Below are 22,362 nucleotides of genomic sequence, written 5' to 3' on the forward strand. Positions count from 1 at the left end.
GGTGAGGGGAGACTTAGGGATCGCCTGCGGCGTCTGTCCGTCCGTCGTCTGTCCGTAACGCTACAAAAACTTTAATAACTCTTTACTCTGGGCTTCAATTGCAATCAAACTTCGAGGGAAGATGGGTCACCACAATGTCAATGGTCACAAGCATGGGTCAACGAACACTAGAGCCCAATGTTAAGTTTTTATGGCGCGTTTCTCTTATGGGTCATAACTTTTGATCCATAGGTCCGTTTGTGACCAAACTTGGCTGGTAAATGTCCCTTGGAGAGTTGAAGGTCACCACAAAGTCAGAGGTCATAGGCGGGTCAATGAACTTCCGGGAGTTACAAAACATTAATTTCTTCTACGCGAATGGGCGAGACACATTTTGGCACTTGCCTTGTTTTCTCTTTTTAAAAGACATTTTCGAGTCTCCAGCAGGTCTCAGAAACGTCTCCCCGACGTCTCTTCAGTTGCAGGAAAGTCAAGAAAGAGAAGTCAAGAAAGAGCTTAAAAATAAATTTGTCCGCGATTTAAAGATTTTCCTTGCGGAGCCGGTCCGCTGCGACTTACCGGCGACGATGTGGAGACGTCGGGGAGACGTCTCCGCAACGCGACTTTCGGGCGATACGTTGTCACATTAACTTATAGGAGATAATCTCGGAAGTTGTCCAATGAGTCGCCTTCTTGATGGGAGCGCAAGCCATTCTATTAGTCTTTCGAGTCACAAATTCGAGACGACGTCCTCTCGTGAGAGAGGATCGACGTGGTGGTGATGAAAAACTTTGATGAATCAACAACATTACTGTCAATGCTATTTGAACATTGTGATGCACAGTACAGTAGGCAAAGATCATTTCCGAGATCAACTACAAACTAATGCGAACAAGTCGGGAGTCAGTTATATTATAAATTGCATACGTGTTAAAAATCTGTATGATAGCATGTACCTATTATGCATTATATGCTTGTGTTATACAGAATGTAGTGTAATTTTATGCTGAATGGGTACACTTTGTGCTATGTTAATGCCATTTTAATGGATGAACACCATGTCCGTGATTTTGATCTAGACTTACCAGTGCAAATGGTGCGGTACACGATACTGCAAGGCCTGCATGAGGGGGGACTTCACGGGGATCATGCTGGAATCGGCGAGGTGCCGCACTTGTAACCAGGTGAGTTAGAGAGAATTCCTAGCTGTTTGTCATTTCTCACTTCATCTCAAGTCAGCCACATAAGCCATCTTTCGAGCATAGCCAGAATAATTTTCGAAAAGTCGGTGTAATGGTGAAAGAAAGACATAATTTTTGTCAAGTAGATGGACCCCTCAGCAGAAAATTGCTATCATGATTGTCATTGTTAAAAGGTACTCGGACATGACTGAATTCATTTCTTCATTCATGAGCGTTTGTGGTTTCATCACACTATCATTAGAAATAACTATGTGAATAATGTAACCATATAGATAATACCACGAAATCACATTGTTATGATTCCACGCAGACTGCAACAGCTAAATTTTACTATTATGTATAAAATTACTACACAGTGGATCCTGTTTGGTTTTTTTCTTCTTTGAGAAGTAGTATTGAAAAATAACATGTCAGTTCACTGAAAATGATAATGTTGACAGCCATATGATAATTGTCGGTTGGACAGTATACATGATTTATATCCCAACATTTCCCTCATGATGATAAGAATCCGTTCAAGTCGAATTTACAAAAATTAACTTTTGATCCTATGCATGGAAGTTTTGTACAGTGATTTATGCCGCTTTTGTACTCTTTTTCTTGATGCGCATGCAGAAAAAATGTCAGGGACCTCGTGTGGAGTACGTGGAGCCCAAAAACCTGCCATCAGCTGACAAGAAGGGCCGCGGAAGATCGTCCAAGTCATCCAGATCGAGCAAATCTGGAAAGTCGAAGAAATCTGCAAAATCGGGAAAGAAGTCCGGCAAGAAAAGAAAGAAATGAACCTTTTTTTTTTTTCAACGAGTTTTGCTTGCGGGGTTTTTAGTGTGTGTCCCAAAGCCGAATATCAAGCTGCGTATTTATCTTCGGCAGTGTCGCGCATGCTAGCAGTCTCACCTCAGGAAATACGTATAATTTTTACACGCTGTATTCGCAGCAGTAACCCAAGCGCACAATTATTTTTCTCATGTAAGAAAGATGATTATACATCTCGAAACGGCAGTTAGAAGCGCTGGTTGCAGTTTAACATTCTCTGGAGATATGAAGAGTTATTGTCGCTGCCAAGCAATGGACGTTGGACTGTTGATGATCAACGATCACAGAAAAATCAGGTCACATCATAGATTGATATACGTAGCTACATTGGAAATTCTGTCTTGTGAACCCCTCCTCCCCCCCCCCCCCGAACACATATACACCAAGGGAAAATAACCCTAAATCATAATACAGACGATCCCAAGTTTTCAGATATCCTTGGATTATGTCCATCTAGAGAGAGGCAGATAAAATACCTGGATCGTAGGCCTATTATGACTGATTATTTATATTGTATATTAGCATGTCAAATCTGACCGCGAATACACTGGAAATGTTTGCACTGATTATCATGTAATTGTCTAAAAGGATAGTTGCAATCCCTCTCTCTTTTCTGCCTTTTGCATCACTGCACGTCGGCGATCGTTGATGCAGTTATCTTTTTCCAGCCTTTTCTGTCGTCGCAAGAGGGCAGCATTGTGGATGATCTTTCGCCATGGCTATTTTTCCGTACGACGTGTCCCAAAAATTGCAGCCACATGCAACACTTCTGCATTTGATTTTCTTTAAATCCATGATATTCTCATCATTCTCCGATGGCACCACAGATCAAAACTCTCTATCCCGCTTCTCATCACTTTGCTAATCGTCTCTGTGTCATGATATGTCAAAATCTGCAATCCATATGTATAGCAATAAATTAGTTGGGAGCTGAACCACAAAGTTGTCTTGCTATTTGCGTTTAAAATAAACAGAACTCGTCACTGACCTATCTGCCACAAAACAGGTTTTCATCAATGTACTCTTGATTCTTTATGATGGTGGATCCCACACTAATTGAAACACATTTTCTGTTTCGTTTGTTGCATTTCTTTTATACAGACGATAATGGAGTAAGGGTCCATGAATTATACACGCGTTTCAAATGTATATCTTATGGTCAAAGAGAAGAATATGCAATTGAGGTGTAAAACATGCACACATTGATATCAGAACTGAAATGTTGAATGCAATGAAAGAAAATAAACCGTGATTGGTTTTCAGTGTGGAGTGTGACGTTGCAAACGACATAGACCTCTATTGTATATGCTCCTTTATTGTCAGGTCATAACTGTTGACTCAAGAAAGCAAATGTGCAGATTTTAGAATTCACGGCTGAAATATACATAAATAATTATGACAAATTGTTATATTGCATTCGACAGTATTGTGTACAGCTGGAGTGTTGTGCATTGCCCATGCCAGTTAAAAAATGTACCATTTAAGAGAGATTGTATTATTTGAGTATTCAAAATTTTGTGATATATACAGGATTTTTCCCTTCATCTTCTTCTTCTTATCGTTATTACTATTATATATTATCGTTATTATCATAATCACTGTAATTATTATCATTATTGTTCATTGTGATCATAATTATATCGAACAGATTTTGCACAAATCACCTGGTTTTGTTTTATTTTCTACTAATGTTTCAGTGATTAAAGCGTGTGCACAGACACACACGTGCACAGACACACACAGTGATTAAAGCGTGTGCACAGACACACACACACACACACACACACACACACAAGCACACACTCTCACATGCCAACACACACATTCAAACAAAATACTTTGCCACCCTGTCCCTCCCCGCGAACACACAAACATACACACTATTTTCGCACAACTCCATCATATAAATCAGTGATGTGCATGATTGCCGTATAGTAGACAATGCGATGTCAGCCAACGGGCATTTCCATTTCCTTTCCCCTTCCGATGATGCTTGAAATTCACTGTTTAACAAACAGTAGTGGTCCCTTTGGTACTGTACTATTTGAACTACTTGTACTTAGGATCCCCTATCTCTAAAGGACGATTCCTACAAAATTTTGTTGAAAACAAATCTCGTAAAGGACTGCAGATATTATGAAAAAAACAAACAACAACAACTAATATCACCACTGGCCCCATCACCTCATCTTTGACAAATGGCTTCTTCCTCATGTGTTGGGACACAGCTGTTATACATGCGCATGGCTTGATATTAACGACAATCATCCGTACCGGTACGGACATACAGAGTTAATACCGAGGGCAACGGGGAATGGCGAACACTGATCTCTAGTCATAATGGCGTAGATCAGCACCTCAGGAGAGGCAACCAGCACAACAAGCACTCGTCTCCGGTAAAAATTGCTCCTCAGATTAGAGGAAGGCACTGGCAAGTTCCTAATGGACATGGTCCCGGGGGCAACAGACTTTTTGAAATTCTAGTGGAGGGGGTTGCAAATCAATACGATACTGAAATAATTTCATGGGTGTATAAGCTATAACTTTATTGCAAGTACACTATGAACAACATGTCTTTCATTTTCTTTTTTCAACATTAATAGAGAATTCACTCAAAGCAGATGAATCTTCCAACTGAATCTGTGAAACAGAAGTAGCAGGGTAGTCTGAATTTTGGCATTCATGGACAATTAATCGTTAGAAAGTTTAGGCTCTTAAAACATTATGTAATCAAAACATGAAATCTTTCAGGCATATCTATATGTATATATATATGTACAAATATACTTTTTTTTGCTGAGTGTATATATATATATATATATATATATATATATATACTGTATATAAGTACCAAGTAGCATCTTAGTTCCTTGACAAAAAAAGTCTCATGGAAATTTCTAATCATTTAGACATTGCCAATAGACTTTCTGAAAGTGTTTGCTTGAAGTTTTCCCTTATCTACCTCCTTGTTTCACTCATTTTCATTAAGGTGACTCCCTCTTTTGGAAGAATTCTTGTTTGAACAGTAAACTTCCATGGAATGTACAAAGATTTAAATTTCCATAAAACATGAAGATTAGACTGGTGATGAAAATAGCTAACAACAATATAACAATAAATCTTTATATCATAGTAGTCAAGATTAATTGTGCTGAGTGTTTACATACAAGTATGACTGATATGAGAATGCTCCTTTGTTATAATTTGTGACACATCCTGTCCTGCTGTATGGGACACTATTATGAACACGAAACTGAAAAAGTTCATGTACTACATGTATAACCTGTAGCTGAATGAATAATCGCGATAAATTTCATCACTTTATAAATTTTCATTCTTCACCAATCATTTCACACTGAAAATTTACTTTAAACTAACAGGACTGTATTCAAGAAACATAATCCATACTATACATTTCAAAATGCAATTCTTTGTAGTCATGTACACAAGTAACACGAACATCTGCATGGTAAACTAGACAGTAACATTGAGGATCAAATTAATCTCTAGATGTTACACCCAGGTAGGAAATATCACATACAGTACAACACATATCTTTACATTATACGGTGTGAGAACAGACATTAGATCTTCAACTATGATAGATATAGCAAAATATGTAGTCATATAGATGTATAGAAATGATCACTACTTGTTTTACTACAATTTCTTCACATTCTCATTAGGTGGTACCTACGTACAATCTTGCTGAACCTTGACCACAGACAATGGATTTCAATTTAAAGCTGGATGATTTTTTTTTTTCAATCTCGCGCAAGGCACTCTGGCATAATAACAGCACTGTGGACTTTCATCATTGGCCAACAGGCAGCCATAAACTACTACATGTATTTGGGAAGATGAATTCGCACAGGTTGATGTAGTCACCTGCATGGCAGAAGGGCCCTAAGGCTTGGAGGCTCAAAAAAAGAAAGAAAGAAAGAAAGAAAAAATGATGATGGCATTATATTCTACGAAATAATTTTCAAACCTCTGACAAATTATGTCACAAACAAATATTTGATTTTGGGGTGAAATTTTGTGCTTGGACCCTTCTGCCATGCAGGCGACAGTATGTCAAAGCTTGGACATTGGCATTACATAAATACAGTCTGTGAAACACTGTCCTTAGTGTCACTTTTAATGTAGAAAGATCACAAATGTTCAGATTGGTAACAAAATTCCCATTTTCAACACAAGAGAAAATCTACAAAGCTGTGGTAGTTTGGAGGTAAAAATAGTATTCCATGTTTTTCTGTGCGGTCAAATAAAGCTCCCTCTGAACACTGGCACAACATTGTTGACACATTGTTACAGAAATTAGGTAGCACCGCTGCCGTTTCAGTTATTACAGTTTTATGCTACAGGAAGAATGAAATTCCTCAACATTGTTTCAGCCATTTCAGCGGGACAAGATTGTGAGCAAGCTTCAACAGGACTCTTCAACCATGATACTAGTAGAAGAGACAATAGAAATTGATGTATCACTGAAATGACACAAGTCACACCTCTTCCTAGGTCATAGAATGAAATTTAAACTCATGATACATGGGTTTTACTTAAGTACAATCAAACCTATACATAGCCATTATTCAACTGAAGCACACACACAAAAAAGACCTCCATACACAGGTGGCCACTATTGATATATTTGCGACAGATTTTATGTTATCACTACATTCATTCTCTCAGACTAGTCTGTCAGACACACTCCAATGCAGAGAGTTGTAAAATGTTACCACATAAGCGGGAAAACCAGTTACTGTTGGGTAGATATTTGTTATTGTTACTTTCTTTTACTCTCAGTAACAATTCGGTGTGCCCTAAAAAAGGTGATTTAACATGAAAAGGACAGGCTATTATCAAAAGAATAGTAGCTATACATCAAGAGATGATGAACTTGGAGTGTGCCACCACTCTTACACAGTGAAACATACTGTAAAACAGGATATATTCGCGGCATGAAATTTTCACGAATTGCCACTGGCATTCAATGCATATAGTTTAGACAAGAACTTAAGCTTGCATTTTAATTTCGCGAACCCTGGCGCTCGGGAAATTCGCGAAATTAGAATGAACGCGAATATTCCTCGTTTTACCGTAAGTCTTGGTCGACAAATTGGTCAGTTGTGTGGCTGTATGCATGGTCTTCTGTGGGAGTTTCTAGTGGTTTTGTATAGCAGGTAGCCACTAACACAGGTTTGACTGTATCTCAAATGCACCATGAAGTAAAATAATTAGTCTGCATAAAGGTATATCTCAATAATCCTCCACGTATTCTTCTCATGACAGTCCCTCCATCAGTGTCAGAGTCTGCCTGAGCTCTACAGGACAGAGAAAATACACACAGAAACAAAACAGAAAATGGAAGTTAGAAAAAATGATGGTACGCTAAATAAATCGTGCATATCTCAACAGTACCATCCATGCACAAATTAACAGAAGAGGAGAACAACAATGTATATAGTCAATTAGTCCATGGGCCAAGACCCGAAAAATGGGTTATTGGTACCACCTGAGGTGGCAAAACCATTTTGGTGTCATTTTTTTGGTCGGGCATAGATATGCTTATCAAGCTATGATAGCATTTCCAAATGAGTAGCTTAGTCACAATAAATGAATTTTAAACCAATTTGGCCTCATTTTTATATCCCTATACTTCTGAATCGAAACTAACCGCTATACAAAGAAGATCACTGTCTTCTGTATGTCCACAGGTGTTCTGTTGTAAACGCGGTGCTCTTGGTCTTTATTCAAGGCAGCGAAGGGAATATCCAAAGGGTTATGATGTCCATAGCTGTCACGCGGTGCGCTTAGTCTTTATCTAGACCAATGTACCGTTATCATATCTAAAGTTCCTAATAAAAGGGATTATCTATACTGTTTTATACTACCCTCTCAACAAATACATCAGTTTTAAACAAAAATCACTCTGTTCATTTATAATATTATTTATCATAATGTATTGTAGTGTACTGGTACATTGTTTTTGCATTATCTCTCATTGTTGGATGGAAATAAAGCGACATTGGCGTGGTATTAGTGTTTTCACCGTAGCATTTTCATCGGAAAATGATAAATAAAACCTGTGAACATACAGAAGACAGTGCTCAGTGCTCTTATTTGTATAGCGGTTAGTTTCGATTCAGAAGTATAGGGATATAACAACGAGACCAAATTGGTTAAAAATTCATTTATTATGACTAAGCTACTCATTTGGAAATGGTATCATAGCTTGATAAGCATATCTATGCCCGACAAAAAAAAAATGACACCAAAGAGGTTTTACCACCTCTGGTGGTACCAATATCTGGCCTGGCCCATGGACTAAATGTGGGGTGCCAATTACCTTCACTTTCAATGCATTCTCTTAGTTCAAGACACCCATTAACCCAGTTCAGTTTGATCATTCAATCCTTTATACCGTTCCTTGAAAGGACTTCACCATGGCTGGATTTGGGGTAAAGCACTGAATAAGTATTACAGAAAACCATGTACTTTTATCATTCACTGTCAACCAAAGAGAATGCTTGAGGTGAAATTATTGTTAATTTTGTTGTTGCTTTCAGGTGACACAAAGGTGCCTTAAGCACATTAACAGACATTACAGATAGTCATGTGTTATTGTGTGATTCACTATCAAGGCAGGAATTTGCTAGCAGTGACATACAACATGACATAACACTTTAAGCCTTGCAAAATTCTTGTGGAAAGTCTGTGAACTTTGTAGCAAACTTCACAACCTCCATCTATATGTGCTATCGTGCCTCTAAGTCTCGGTGTTGCCAAAAGAGCAAAACATGACTGTATTGTACTTCCCTTTATTCATTAACTTGTGAAGATGGACTGATTTTCCTATAACAGGAACTTCCCAATTACCCCAGTCCAAGAATACTCGGGTTTAGTCTTCAAAGGGTTTATATCAAATTAAATCACTCATCTCAAAGTATGCAATAATCATCACAATATATCAAACTTGTATGCATTTTTTTTTTTTTGGGGGGGGGGGGGGAGGGCAGGGAGACATCTTAACAGTACATTATGCATATGCCTAATAGTTAACATATTAATTATTATGGCAAAGAGATAAAACTTTGCTAAAATGTGATTCACTAAAATGATAACAAAGAAGATATCACAACTGAAAACAAGCAACAAATCAGTCTCAAAGTGGAGAAATGACAATTTACAAACATATCTACCATTTATGAGAATCCGGAACTTGTCCGACGAGACTGAAAAGGAGGTGACATCCATGGTGTCTGTGTCAGGGTTGCGCAGCTTGAGTCTGAGTTGTAGACTAGGCTCATTGATAGCCTGAATCTCACTGGAGCCGAGAATGTAGTCCACTCTCCAATCAACGGAGTCAAACTTGGATACTGTGGGTTAGAAAATGCAATGGATTAATCATTTTTCTTCTACCAGAATAATTTGATTGTTTCTGTATAAAAGTAAAGGATGTAAACCTAACCCCACCCCAAATACATCAATCAATTGACGTTAATTGCTCTTCTGTAAACTTTCCCAAGAACTTTAGTAGGCACACTTTGCTCCAGTTTTGCACCTTGGTGAGTAGAGATGTTGTGGGCAAAAACATCTTGTCTACTGACAAAGGCATATGCCATATTCACACTCAAGACCTCTGTCTGTTCAAGAGTCGGTCACCCATATAGCAACCTCCCTCAATAACATTTTTCTTAGCCTCACCTCACACAACACAGATAAATATGACATCAGTGTATTCAAACAAGGTGGGCTAAATGGCTTTCAAAAGTTGTGAGACTGATGTGCAAGCAAGTCACCTTGTATAGCACAAAACCACTAATATTGCTAAGCAGTAGCATTAAGAATTCATAGACGAAAGCGACACAAGACATTCTGCAAGTATGCAGGCTTCACAGAATCAACAATTTAACCCATTGAGGACGGTTTGATATTGCCATACCTGCCAACATTTCAAGATGAAATATCTTACTCGTGGATTGCAAAAATCTTATTTTATATGCAAACTGAAGTTAAAAATCTTACTTTCGGTCAAATCTTCAGAAAATAAACATGAAAGGTATATCTAAATATTTTTTAAAAATCTGATTTCTCTGACAGAAAATCTGATTTTGCTATTTTTAACGTAAAAAATCTTACTGAATCTGATAAAATCTTACTAGGTGGCAAGTATGTATTGCTACAACACGCATTTCCCATAGACGCTTGCCCGAGTATACTCGGGACTCGTCCTCAACGGGTTAAATATAACAAAAATATAACATCACAGTGGCGGATCCAGGGAGGACCGCAACTAGTGCATGCCCCCCCCCCCCCCATTTATTTTTTGTTGAAACAAAAGAAATAAAAAGAAAAAAATGGGGGGAGGGGTGCGTGCGCCCCCCTTTAATCTTGTAAACGCGCCCCCTCTTTACGGAATTCCTGGATCCGCCCCTGCATCAGCTGTCTACACACTTAATGTTTGAAGTGGCCCTATGATCGTTGAAACATGGCTGAAATTCTACTTGACGGTGGCTCATCTTTGATGGCTCTGTGTAATATAATTCAACTTGACAAGATAGAAAAAAATAATTTAGTAATACTGAGAAATACTGCTTTCACATTTCTGAAGTCCTGCAGTTATTCTCCTGCAGATAATACCATATTGTCCTCACTAAACTGACAACACTTGATTTTTTTTCAGCGTATTCTATATTTGAGGGAGATTTATTAGATGGAACTCGTTTAATTCATTAAATCTACACAAAATCAGGGAGAAAAAAATCTACAAATTTGCCAATTTGAAACAGAAACATGAACTTCATCCTTGAAGAATGGGTTGCCAATTTAAAGATCTGTCATAAATGTAGCAATGAAGAAGCTTTCTATAGTTTTGTGACCAAAATGAACAACAGTATTATGACCAAAATATGGCCCAAACGAAAGAGAAGTATTTATTCCATCCTATGGAACACTATCAATGAATGTTAATACCTATTATGGGATATGGAACCTAACCACGTGTAGAAATGTGGTTTTCAGGACATGGCTGGTTAACCCTTACTATGTTTTATTCTTCTACTGACATGTCTGCTGGAGTGCTTTCATGATTTCAAATGACTACCACAGATGTCTGTAAATTAGGAGCCAATGAATAGAGATTACCTAATGCCCTAAATACCTATTGTGTCACCTTTCTGATGGAATGAGGCACATTGTTGCTCTGGTGTAGGCTTGCTTACTTTCAGTTAGGTCAAATTTAGAGGAATTCATGGACTACAGGTGAGCAAGCATGGCAAGAAACAGCTAAATGCCAGGGCACATAAACATCCGGTAGCATGGGGATTCATGAATGGCTGGATTGAATCTATCTTTCACTACCCACAAGGGTACATTTGAAAACCACGAATAGCGCCCGTCAGCTAATTTATGTGCCTCGTAGCACAAGCTCATCGGTAACAGTCAACTCCAGACAAGATTCTTTGGCTGTGTATGTACTTAAATACATAGAGATAAATGATAAAGCTGTACACAATTCTCGGTACTGTATCGCCAATACCTAGGTGCCGTCTGCAGAGCAGCATTTTAGATGCGTTATGGGATAGCTCAGGGGACAAACTTGCCCTGGTGTTGGTTGCACATGCACTCAGATCATGCTCTGCTTTATCCAGGGGTATTTTTTTGTTGAAGATTTCTTCGCTTTCCATCATGTGACTAGCACATTGAAGCCTTGCAGTAGTGAATCATGACTCTAGTGACCGCAAATCAGCAAAATTTAGAAACTTTCAACTCTTTTAAGCTGAATCATAGCCAAGAAAAACAAAAGGGGTAACAATGGAAAAGCAGACAAATAACTCCATTGAATCATATGGGAACTGCAACTCACGCGAGACAACAGGAAGCGAATTATGGCACCGAGGCACAGTGCATCTGTGACAGGGTTCTTCAGCATGCGCAGATGTTATCTGCGCACTGGCAATACCGAGAATTTGTAACAGGGATTCTCAAATATATCTGAGCGGGGCCAGCCTTCCCACTACATGATATCCCCATGCTAACATGACTTTATAAAGGGTTGACAATGACTTACATCTCAGGCTCTGTGACCTTAGCTGTTCCTGCATCTTGTCTCTCTTGTCACCATAGGACCTGCTGAGGGCAGTAGAATGCTCTGCATAATACACAAAATATAAAAAATCGCATCTCATTATTACGACTGTCACACCAAAAGTCCATCACTTCAGCTCATGACCTTCCTCCCATGTACACTGTGTCATTATGAAAACTTCAGCAAGTATGTGATTTGCTATGTGAGGTCATCATCAACATGCCAGGCAATTTTCTGGTTTACAAAAATTGTGTCACAGTGTTGAACATATCCTGCTCTGCCTACTCTTTTATGTTTGTTTTTTTTTTCTTTCTTTTTTACGGCAAAACAATGCAGCATACCAAATGATCATAATACACCGTACTGGCATATCTTTGATGAGCCATCAAGGAATGCGCATCTGACACAGACCTCAAATCACTTATTTCTGGCTCATGCTGTGCAGTCTTAGCTCTGATGAAATATGCTGGTATTCCCCAACATGCATCTCACTTTGTCATTGGTATCATTTTCATACTACTCCTACTATATGATCCAGGGTTCAAAATTGAATTCCATGCCTTTTCCATGTAAAATTTTAGATATCAAGGACCCTTTTTTGGACAGTAACTTTATGAAGATCAAAGTGATCGGTGTTAAATAAATGGAAATCAATTAGATAAAAAGTATCCATGTAAAGTGTGTTGAGCGTACCACACAAATACTGACTGTTGCAAACGAGATGGTCAGATTTTATTCCATGAAATGCTTTCCTCTAAAACAAAATAACATTGCATGAACGAAAATCACTAAAAGGTATTAAAGTGATATACAAATTTATCAATTTCTATGCCTTTTCTAGGATATATTTATAATTTTGCATTTTCCATGACTTTTCCTGGCCTGCAAAAACATTGTGAAAATTCCATGACTTTTCCAGGTTTTCCATTACCGCGAGAACCCTGTATATCATTATCTTTTAACAACATCATTTCAGCTGTAGCTACAGCAGCTTTATCATGTATATCATTTTGCACAGTGTATGTCCTGTAAAGCAAACCATGCATCATGCCTTAAAGGACAAGTTCACCTGCATTAACATAAGGATTGAGAGAATGCAGCAATATTAGTAGAACACATCAGTGAAAGTTTGAGGAAAATTGGACAATCGATGCAAAAGTTATGAATTTTTAAAACTTTCGTGTTTGAACCGCTGGATGAGGAGACTACTATAAGGTTCGTGATGTCATATGAGTACAACAGTATAAAGAAAATGTAAAGAAAATTCAACATATTTTCACTCTTTTTCGCATAATAAAAGAGCACTTGACTTGCCTCTTTCTAAAGGCAATGTGAATAATATTACCCATAACATATGTCAATAACGAGTCAAGGGAATGTGTACTTTTTTTCAAAAGATGAAATTTTGTGAAATTCTCTTTATATTTTCCTTATATTGTTGTACGCATGTGACATCATACACTGCAGAAGTCTTCTCATCCAGTGGTGACTGCACAAAAACTTCAAAAATGCATAACTTTTGAACGGATTGTCTGATTTTCCTCAAACTTTCAATGATGTGTTCTAATAATATAGCTACATTCTCTCAATCCTTATGATAATGAAGGTGAACTTATCCTTTAAATGCTGCACTGTGTACTCTACCTTTGGGAAGACCCAGCTGTTGCAGTTCATTGGACAAAGATTCTCCATCTACGTTGTACTTGGCTGCACTGGTCAAGATGAATGTCAAGGCAGCAATACTAGCCTTCACATCCCCTGGCTCTGCACATGCACAATAAGAACACCACAAACAAGATTATGTGTATTTATATACATATGTGTATACTGGTGAAACATCAGAGCTGATTTAACAACAGAGAGGTATCTCTTTCAGTAAGAAAAGACAGGGAAAAGAAAGAATGAGTAAATGTTGGAAAAACAAAAATTAGCATATCCACGAGTGGATGTTGTCCTTGGATTCCCTTATGGAAGGAATCTGAACAACATTCCACATATGCATCCATATAATGTGATTTGGAATTACATCATGAATACCAAAGTTGATTTGCTTTGCATTCCTTTATGTTAGAGATCTAAATGATAAATCATGGTCAAGGCCCATTTAAGATGCTGATGATATACAGATTGTAGACAAAATAATAGTCTGGTAATTATCTCATTTAATACACATCCATTGAACAACTAGTAGAAGATTCAGCATTATGATAGAAACCAAAAGTAGTATTTCTTTACTTCATTCTAATCATCATTTTGGCTTGTATTTGTTGGTTTTTCCTGTTGTTGTTGGTTTGGGTTTTTTTTCGGGGGGGGGGGGGGATGAGTGAGCAAGATAATTTTTTTTTATAGCTATGAGTGTTGATTTCAATTGCAAAAGATGCCATTTCTGCAACAGTAAATGTTCCAAACCTTTACTATTCTAAAATCTAAACTACAAAATACTAAAATAACAAACAGGATTATTCAGTGGGGAACACTTGATGCTCAAAAGTTAATATCCATCAAAAGTATGAACTAATGGGCCAGAAATAATGCTACCAACATTCTCATATGTAAACATTATTAAGAGTTAAAAGTACAACATAATATGACAAATGCAGATGATCAAAATACTGGTAAAATGAAAACACTGGAAATGAATGCTTCTCACCATATTTGGCATCAGCTGTCAACTTGTAAACTTTTTCATACTGCAAAGAAAGCCAAGAATTGAATCAGAGTATGTTTAAGTAACTTTGTTCATGTCACAAAAGGCACACGCATGATTCACTGGATAATTTGCCACACTGCACACATATAAAGTAATCCAAATACCGTCAAACCTGTCTATAGCGGCCACCCAAGGGAGACGGAAAAAGTGGCCATTATAGACAGGTAATCCAACTTTGTGTGCATTGCTTACATGTACATGTATTGTTGTTGTATCCTTACATGTACATGTATGTGTGTACGTATGCACACACCGCGTGTTTCATGCATTTAACCATGCCAGTGTATATGAAATTGTTGCACAGTAGTATGTGTATTGTCTAATGCATTATCATGACTGAATGAGGGATGAATGCAGCGGTGGCAATCACTGAACGTTGCCCGCACGGCTACAAAGCAGGAAAACATGCTGAATTGTCGGCTCGGCTACGGCTCCATTGGGTTTTTGGCCGCTATAGACAGGTTAAAATCTACTGCAGGAAACAAAATTTGTGGCCGCTGGCCGCGTTAGACAGGTGGCCGCTATACAAAGGGTCTTTAACAGGGCTTTTCTCTCGGGGGGGGGGGGGGGGGGGATTTTTCAGTGGCCACTATAGACAGGTGGTCGCTATAGACAGGTGGCCGAAAGGCAGGTTTGACTGTATTTGAATTTTTAAAATTTTCACATTGTGCATAACTCACATATTTTGAAAACTGTCACATTCAAATAAAGGTGTCTAACCTCAGCCCCCATCCCTCCTTGAGCTTTGTGGCTGTAATAATGATTGTAACTCTATGACTAAGACTTCAGCATAAAAAAAAAATTAACGCAGATGATATTACTTATGTTGTATACTACATGTTCTATAAGAATTTCATGTAGCGAATTTGCCAATTCTTAGGACTTCTAAACAATGTTTTGCTCTGTCAAGCTGAAAGGATATATCATAACTAAATTATCTGCATTATTCATGAATGTTTTGATAGATATTAACAGGATATCCTTTGTTGAAATGTTTGCCAGAGCTTAACACGGGACACAAAATCCAGATGATGAAAGTACCCCCCCCCCCCCCCCCCGCATTCATTCCTTCTGTATTCATGAGGAAGATATTTATAGTGTACATTTGAGCATAAAATCAGACAGTATTACCGTAATATCAATTATTACTATCATTGGCATTGTTAGCACCATATCTGCTACATTGTAGTTCTGACATTTAAATTGTCCTCTGAGGCATGTAAATACATTGATGCCATATTTCACATGTTACATTTGTATACCAAAATAATGTGCACATTTTCTGAAACTGTATGATTTACTTCAAAATATGAACAGCAACTAAACAACAGATTCATAGGGACGGGCAGAGGAATTACTGTAAAGCACTGAAGTAGTTCAAATATTCTCTTAAGAAATATACAGCCAACACTATTAACCTGGGATGCAAATAAATGGGAACATGGCTTTATTGGGACAATCATTAGGAGGACGCATCAGAAGCCTGATATTTTCAATGCTAAAAGACACACTTACATCAAGTTGTCATATACAAATTAAAATTTTTATTTTGCCAATGGCAGAAACCCAATAAATAAGCCAAAATTGAAGCCATGGGTATCTACATCTTACTAGTTGCAGAACTACATAGAATGTTGAACGGCAGCACATGACTTATGGCCAGACTAAACATTATTTGTGTGTGTACGGGGTGATATGTATGCCCATTTTTGAACTTTTGAGTAGTACATGGGAAACTGAACTCTAGCCTCTTTTATTCGGAATAGCAAATTAAATTGGGTACTAGTCTTATTCCCAACTTGTCCCAGAAGAGCACTTGGCACTGTATGGTATACTGCCATAGCAACACAGCACTTCATTTCTCATCACTTACATCAATTTTCTCTCCCAATAAGTCCTTTATGACTTGGCCACAAAGTTGTTTCATCTTTATTGAGGTCTGCAGAAGTAAAGAGCAAATCAATACACAAAAACAAAATGATGAGACAGTGTATCAATTCTAACCTGCATATTGTGCAAAAATAGTCAGTGGTATATGGGATCATATCAGTTTACTTACTGTTTACCTATTTGAACTTTCATTGACCAATTTTGTTTTTCTGGAATTTCAACCAAATGAGAGTTGGATATTCTTTCAGGCAGGATGTTACCTTCACTTTCTTTTTTCAACCGATGTTTGTGAGAATTGCAATTCATCACACTGCAAAAGTTGTGGAAGGATAAAAGAGAAATGTGATAATCTATATAAAGATCTGTCAATGCTGAAAAACATGTTACTTTTCAGTTTCCAAATTGAAATTATAAAAGTTAAGTGACTTACACAGAAGAGAGAGAGGAAACAGGAGAAATAGTATACAAATAATGAATGTTTATGAGTGCAATGGACAGAATATTTCATGAGGTGAAAGATGAAATGATCCATTCAACGAGGCGCAGCCGTGTTGAATGGATCAATTTCATCTTTCACCGAATGAAATATTCTGTCCATTGCACGAATGAAAAACATTTATTATTTGTTTTATATAACGCCTAAAATAGATCCTTGTCATTTGATGTTTTATTTATTTAGAAACAAGAGAGACACTGAGATCGAGAGTGTGCTCACTGAGCGCTTTATGCTAGCACGCTGTCGCATACACACACTGCAAACGCAAGCGCGTTTAACACGCACAGTGTGCCTGGTTCTCAGCGAGCGTGCAATGGAGCAAATCGTATGGATCCAAAATTGCACTGTAAATGGTCCCACAACTGCACTGATGATGACGTCATAGTGAAATGGGCCGAATAATCAATGTCAAACAACCAATCAAATGACAAGGATCTCTTCTGGCGTTATATAATATGAATTATCCAACATGGAGACTAATATAGTTACACTGATAAAATAGTGTACATGTGATGACTACCACGGACAGGGAGGTAGGCCAAAAGATACTCCAAAAGAGAAAAGGAAAAGATCAGGCCATGAATTTGATCAGATCATTATACATCATGTTGAATAATACTGTTATTTTCTCCATCACTTTTCATTAATTTCAGTAAGGTAATTAGGGAATTACAATAAAGACAACTTAAGCAGAGCTAAACAGCCAACCACTGAAGAGGTGCTGACATTGGATGCCATCACATGCATACAAATACTACTCATTTCTTGCACCTCTAGAAAAGAGCAGCAAAGACGAATGTGCTTGGAAGTAAAACATACTATTTTACTGAGAATGCTGATTTCAGCGAGGACCCAGTCTGGACAATCCAAGTCTCCACAAAACCTGAACCTCTGTAATCACACAGAAAGGAAAAGAAAATAAAAAAGCACTTTAGGATTACGTAGAGGATATTCATATTCAATAAGTGAGGAAGACATTTATTCTTAAATCTGTAGGTTCATGAACAATAAGACCTGTTTAAAGCTGAAACATACAGTGTAGTGCTAAGGACGGCTCAAAATTCATCTTCCACCATCTGGAATTTGCCAGCAATACATTGAAAGGGTCTACCAAGATTTGCCAGGATGATGAGGTGTTTTGGAGTATTTTGAGATCAGGACTGTAGGATAATTTTTAATCGCAAAGAGCCCTCCCCATTCAGCACTGTTGGGAGGTAGAATGTTATAAATGTGATGATCAATTGTGCCCTTGCAATCATGTTTTTCAACAAGCTGCATACCTGTGATTCACTACAGCACGGAAGATCGATGGACCCTGGTCATCTTTAATGGGAGGTAGACATGCTGCCAAGTGAGCCAAATCACCACCCTCGATCTTGTCCAGTGAGTAGGTAGTACTATACTATTACTACCGGTATCCTTACTTGATAGTTTTGGTACCATTAGCTTCACCTTTTCATATTTTACCCAATCCCATTTTTTTTTCAATCTCTAGTCCAACATCCCAAGAGGGAAAAAGTTTTGATGGGGTTGAATGTAAATGGGATGTGGTATTTTCAACAGGGTGAACATAAGAGAAATTATTAACCCAAACATAAACCCTAACCCCATCCCTAAATCAAGCTAACCCTAACCTAACTGCGACCAGCAGCCCCAAACACGTAGTGTAATGGGGCTGCGGACTGTAGCATTCAGGATCATGACAGGGGTAGTATCGCAGATAAATATCAACTTAAAATTGAAAAATTTCTTCAATTTGAAGATTTACAGGTGAAGTTGAAGTGTTGACAACAGGTAATGTGCAACGTTTGGTTCTGCCAATAGTCCCTTTCTGTTCGAATTGATGACTTAAAGGACAAGTTCACCTTCATAAACATAAGGATTGAGAGAATGCAGCAATATTAGTAGAACACATCAGTGAAAGTTTGAGGAAAATTGGACAATTGATGCAAAAGTTATGAATTTTTAAAATTTTTGTGTTGGAACTGCTGGACGAGGAGACTACTATAGCTTGTGATGTCATATGAGTACAACAGTATAAAGAAAATGTAAAGAAAATTCAACATATTTTAATTTTTTTCGCATAATAAAAGAGCATTCGGCTTGCCTCTTTCTAAAGGTAGGGGGAATGATATTACCCATAACATATGTCGGCAACGAGTCAAGGGAATGTGTACTTTTTTCAAAATATGAAATTTTGTGAAATTCTCTTTATATTTCCCTTATATTGTTGTACGCATGTGACATCGTACACTGCAGTAGTCTTATCATCCAGCGGTTACTGCACAAAAACTTCAGAAATTCATAACATTTGAACGTCCGGATTATCCGATTTTCCTCAAACTTTCAATGATGTGTTCTACTAATATTGCTACATTTTCTCAATCCTTATGTTTATGAAGGTGAACTTGTCCTTTAATGTGACTCGGTCGAGAGGAACCTGGGAGAGCTACACTGAATTGACGGCCAGCGCATGCGCACACATCACATGTGCACAAATTTCAAATCCATTGACCGGATAAGATGTCTGAAGTCATCACTTCAAACAGAAAGGGACTATTGGCAGAACTAAACATTGCACGTTACCTGTTGTCAACACTTCAACATCACCTGTAAGTCTTAAAATTGAAGAAATTTTTCGATTTTAAGTTGATATTTATCCGCGATACTACCCCTGTCATGATCCTGAATGCTACAGTCTGCAGCCCCATTACGCTACGCGTTTGGGGCTGCTGGTCACAGTTAACCCTAACCCAAATCAAAAGAAATCAGAATCTGCATACCCTATTTATGTCTAATTTAGGAGAGGACTCTAGAATGCAGCACAGGCCCAAATTTTTCAACTTCCTCAGCCTTTTATAGGGGTGGTACTATACTGGTAGTCTGTACATCTTTAAACATAATATCTTATTACTTTACTGTCCAACTTAAGTTGGTAATCAAATGGTAGTTAGTTTTAATTTACCAATTTCTGTAAAGTTTAATCCTGGAGCATCGTCTACAAAACATCAGTGTACAACCCTTATGTTAATGCATGGGGATCATGGGATCAGGATAAATCTGACAATTTAATTAGGGAGATGGTGTACTATGTACTGAGTACGGGTATAGGACTAAGTTTACTGCCACTGGCTGAAGTACCGTACTACTACTATAAATGAATTTAGCTGGTGCAATGTAGGTGCTGCAATACCCAGCATAAAATCATATAGGTGGGGCTACATTCTAGTTGCCGCACGTTTAGCTTGACGATTAATAAATAAGTGTTGTTTATGCCTAAACGCAGTACAAGTATGTTTCATGGAAATCAAATGGTAATGAATGGTGCAAGAAGTGGGGGGCTGTACTCACCATTTTGCACTTACGCCCGATGAAAATCAGAAGAAACAGCTGGGTGTCTCTTGCGAGCACAATGCACTATCAGGTCGGGTGGGTGGGGGTCAGTGATCTGCAGCTAGCTGTGTACGTGTGCGGTGACGTTCTCTGTGGATCACGAGTGTCGAGTGCGAGTGCCGCAGCGCCGCCGCCCATCGAGCCCTGAGAAGATGTATGAGCGAGGGACATGTTGTCTCACCTCCCTGCTCAGTCCCAGATGTGTGTACAACATAGAGCTCTAAATACAGCTCTATGGTGTACAACCATGTCTGTGTACGTGTGCGCTGGGGGGGGGGGGGGGGGGAGGGAGATATGTGGTGGTGGTGGTGGTGGTGATGGTGGGGGTGGGGTGATAGGGTATTGGTTCGGTGTAATAATGTCGAGGTAAAAATGTCAGGGGTAAAAATGTCAGAAGTAAAAATGTCAGAGGTAAAAGTGTCAGAGGTAAAAATGTCAGACGTCGGGATCAACATGTCAGAAGTGGAGTTGTCAGTGGTCGAAATGTCAGTTGTCAAAATGCCCGAGATAAAAATATCATTGGTAAAAAATTTAGACGTAGAAATGTAAGAGGATGAGGTAAAAGTGCCAGAGATTTTTCTTCATGTTCTTCATTTTTCATTTCAGGGGTGATGGTGGGGGTGGGGTGATAGGGTATTGGTTCGGTGTAATAATGTCGAGGTAAAAATGTCAGGGGTAAAAATGTCAGAAGTAAAAATGTCAGAGGTAAAAGTGTCAGAGGTAAAAATGTCAGACGTCGGGATCAACATGTCAGAAGTGGAGTTGTCAGTGGTCGAAATGTCAGTTGTCAAAATGCCCGAGATGAAAATATCATTGGTAAAAAATTTAGACGTAGAAATGCAAGAGGATGAGGTAAAAGTGCCAGAGATTTTTCTTCATGTTTCTGACACCCTTCTCGCAAAACGCGCTTTCCGTGCCTTCTCCTGAAAAAAAAAAAAAAAATTGGGGAGACCGGGGAGAAATTGGACACGGGGAGAAATATGGGACACTCTTGTAACTTGAAAATTGCTCGGCCAGTAGATGTTAGAAAGACCATTTTAAATGCAGATCTCTAGCGTGGTGATACTATGCATTGTTTTCGGTAGTGCTGATTGCACTTATACTCAGTAGGCCTACACATCCATGTTTCAACACAGGGGCCTACAGATAAAACAACGGAGAGACTAGAGATGTCGCAACATCTAAACAATATCCCAAAGAGAGAAGGGACTGTTATAGTTAGTTGCTGGATATTATATCTTTTGACGCAAAAATACTACAGAACGTGTGCTATAAAATGACATTAGGCCTATCTGACTCATTTAAACTGCAGTTAGAAACGAGTGAAACTTCAGAACTTAAGTTCACAACTTTCTTATTATTTTAGGAAGTCATGTTGGATTTCAATAAAGCGTTCACCATATAAGATTTAGTTGATTTTACTCTGTTTACTTCACTAAACTTGAGCTAAGACTGGCATTTTCAAGGATGGCACTTCAATGTGCGTTTATAGTCTAATGCATAAAATGTACCGAATTCTGCACAAAACATAGCCATGAGGAGTCATTTATATCAGCTTAAAATGAATGAGCAACATATAATTGTGGCAGTAGTGTGCAAACTTTGTTAATTGAGTCTGGTTGTATAAGAAAACAAGAGCATCATTACTCAACTTCACTTCTATTGGACCTTTTAAGATACCAATGTGTTTCTTCAGAGACGCATGATGTATGCGTTGATTCAAATTCAATTCATTTCAATTCAATTCAATTCAGTTCATTTATTTCATTCTCAATTTTCTTCCAAC

General features: G+C 38.2%; 1 protein-coding gene across 1 annotated transcript; it reads right to left on the minus strand.

Moving 5' to 3' along the window:
- Positions 1-4,840: 4,840 nt before the first annotated feature.
- LOC140237448 (COMM domain-containing protein 4-like) lies at positions 4,841-20,639 on the minus strand. The gene is made up of 8 exons (XM_072317374.1): positions 20,535-20,639; positions 18,003-18,074; positions 16,671-16,736; positions 14,738-14,777; positions 13,732-13,851; positions 12,070-12,150; positions 9,200-9,376; positions 4,841-7,321 (listed from the first exon to the last, which is right to left on the minus strand). The coding sequence occupies exons 1-8, from the start codon at positions 20,535-20,537 to the stop codon at positions 7,281-7,283; spliced, it is 600 nt and encodes a 199-aa protein (XP_072173475.1). The 5' UTR covers positions 20,538-20,639; the 3' UTR covers positions 4,841-7,280.
- Between the last annotated feature and the right edge of the window lie 1,723 nt (positions 20,640-22,362).

Source organism: Diadema setosum, chromosome 14 (assembly GCF_964275005.1).
Source record: "Diadema setosum chromosome 14, eeDiaSeto1, whole genome shotgun sequence".
Taxonomy (NCBI): domain Eukaryota; kingdom Metazoa; phylum Echinodermata; class Echinoidea; order Diadematoida; family Diadematidae; genus Diadema; species Diadema setosum.

Coding starts and splice junctions, on each gene's coding strand:
- LOC140237448 (XM_072317374.1), bottom strand. Junction 12,151..13,731: donor ACAGCTGGGTCTTCCCAAAG/GTAGAGTACACA, acceptor TGTATTATGCAG/AGCATTCTACTGCCCTCAGC. Junction 9,377..12,069: donor AAGGTCACAGAGCCTGAGAT/GTAAGTCATTGT, acceptor TCTAACCCACAG/TATCCAAGTTTGACTCCGTT.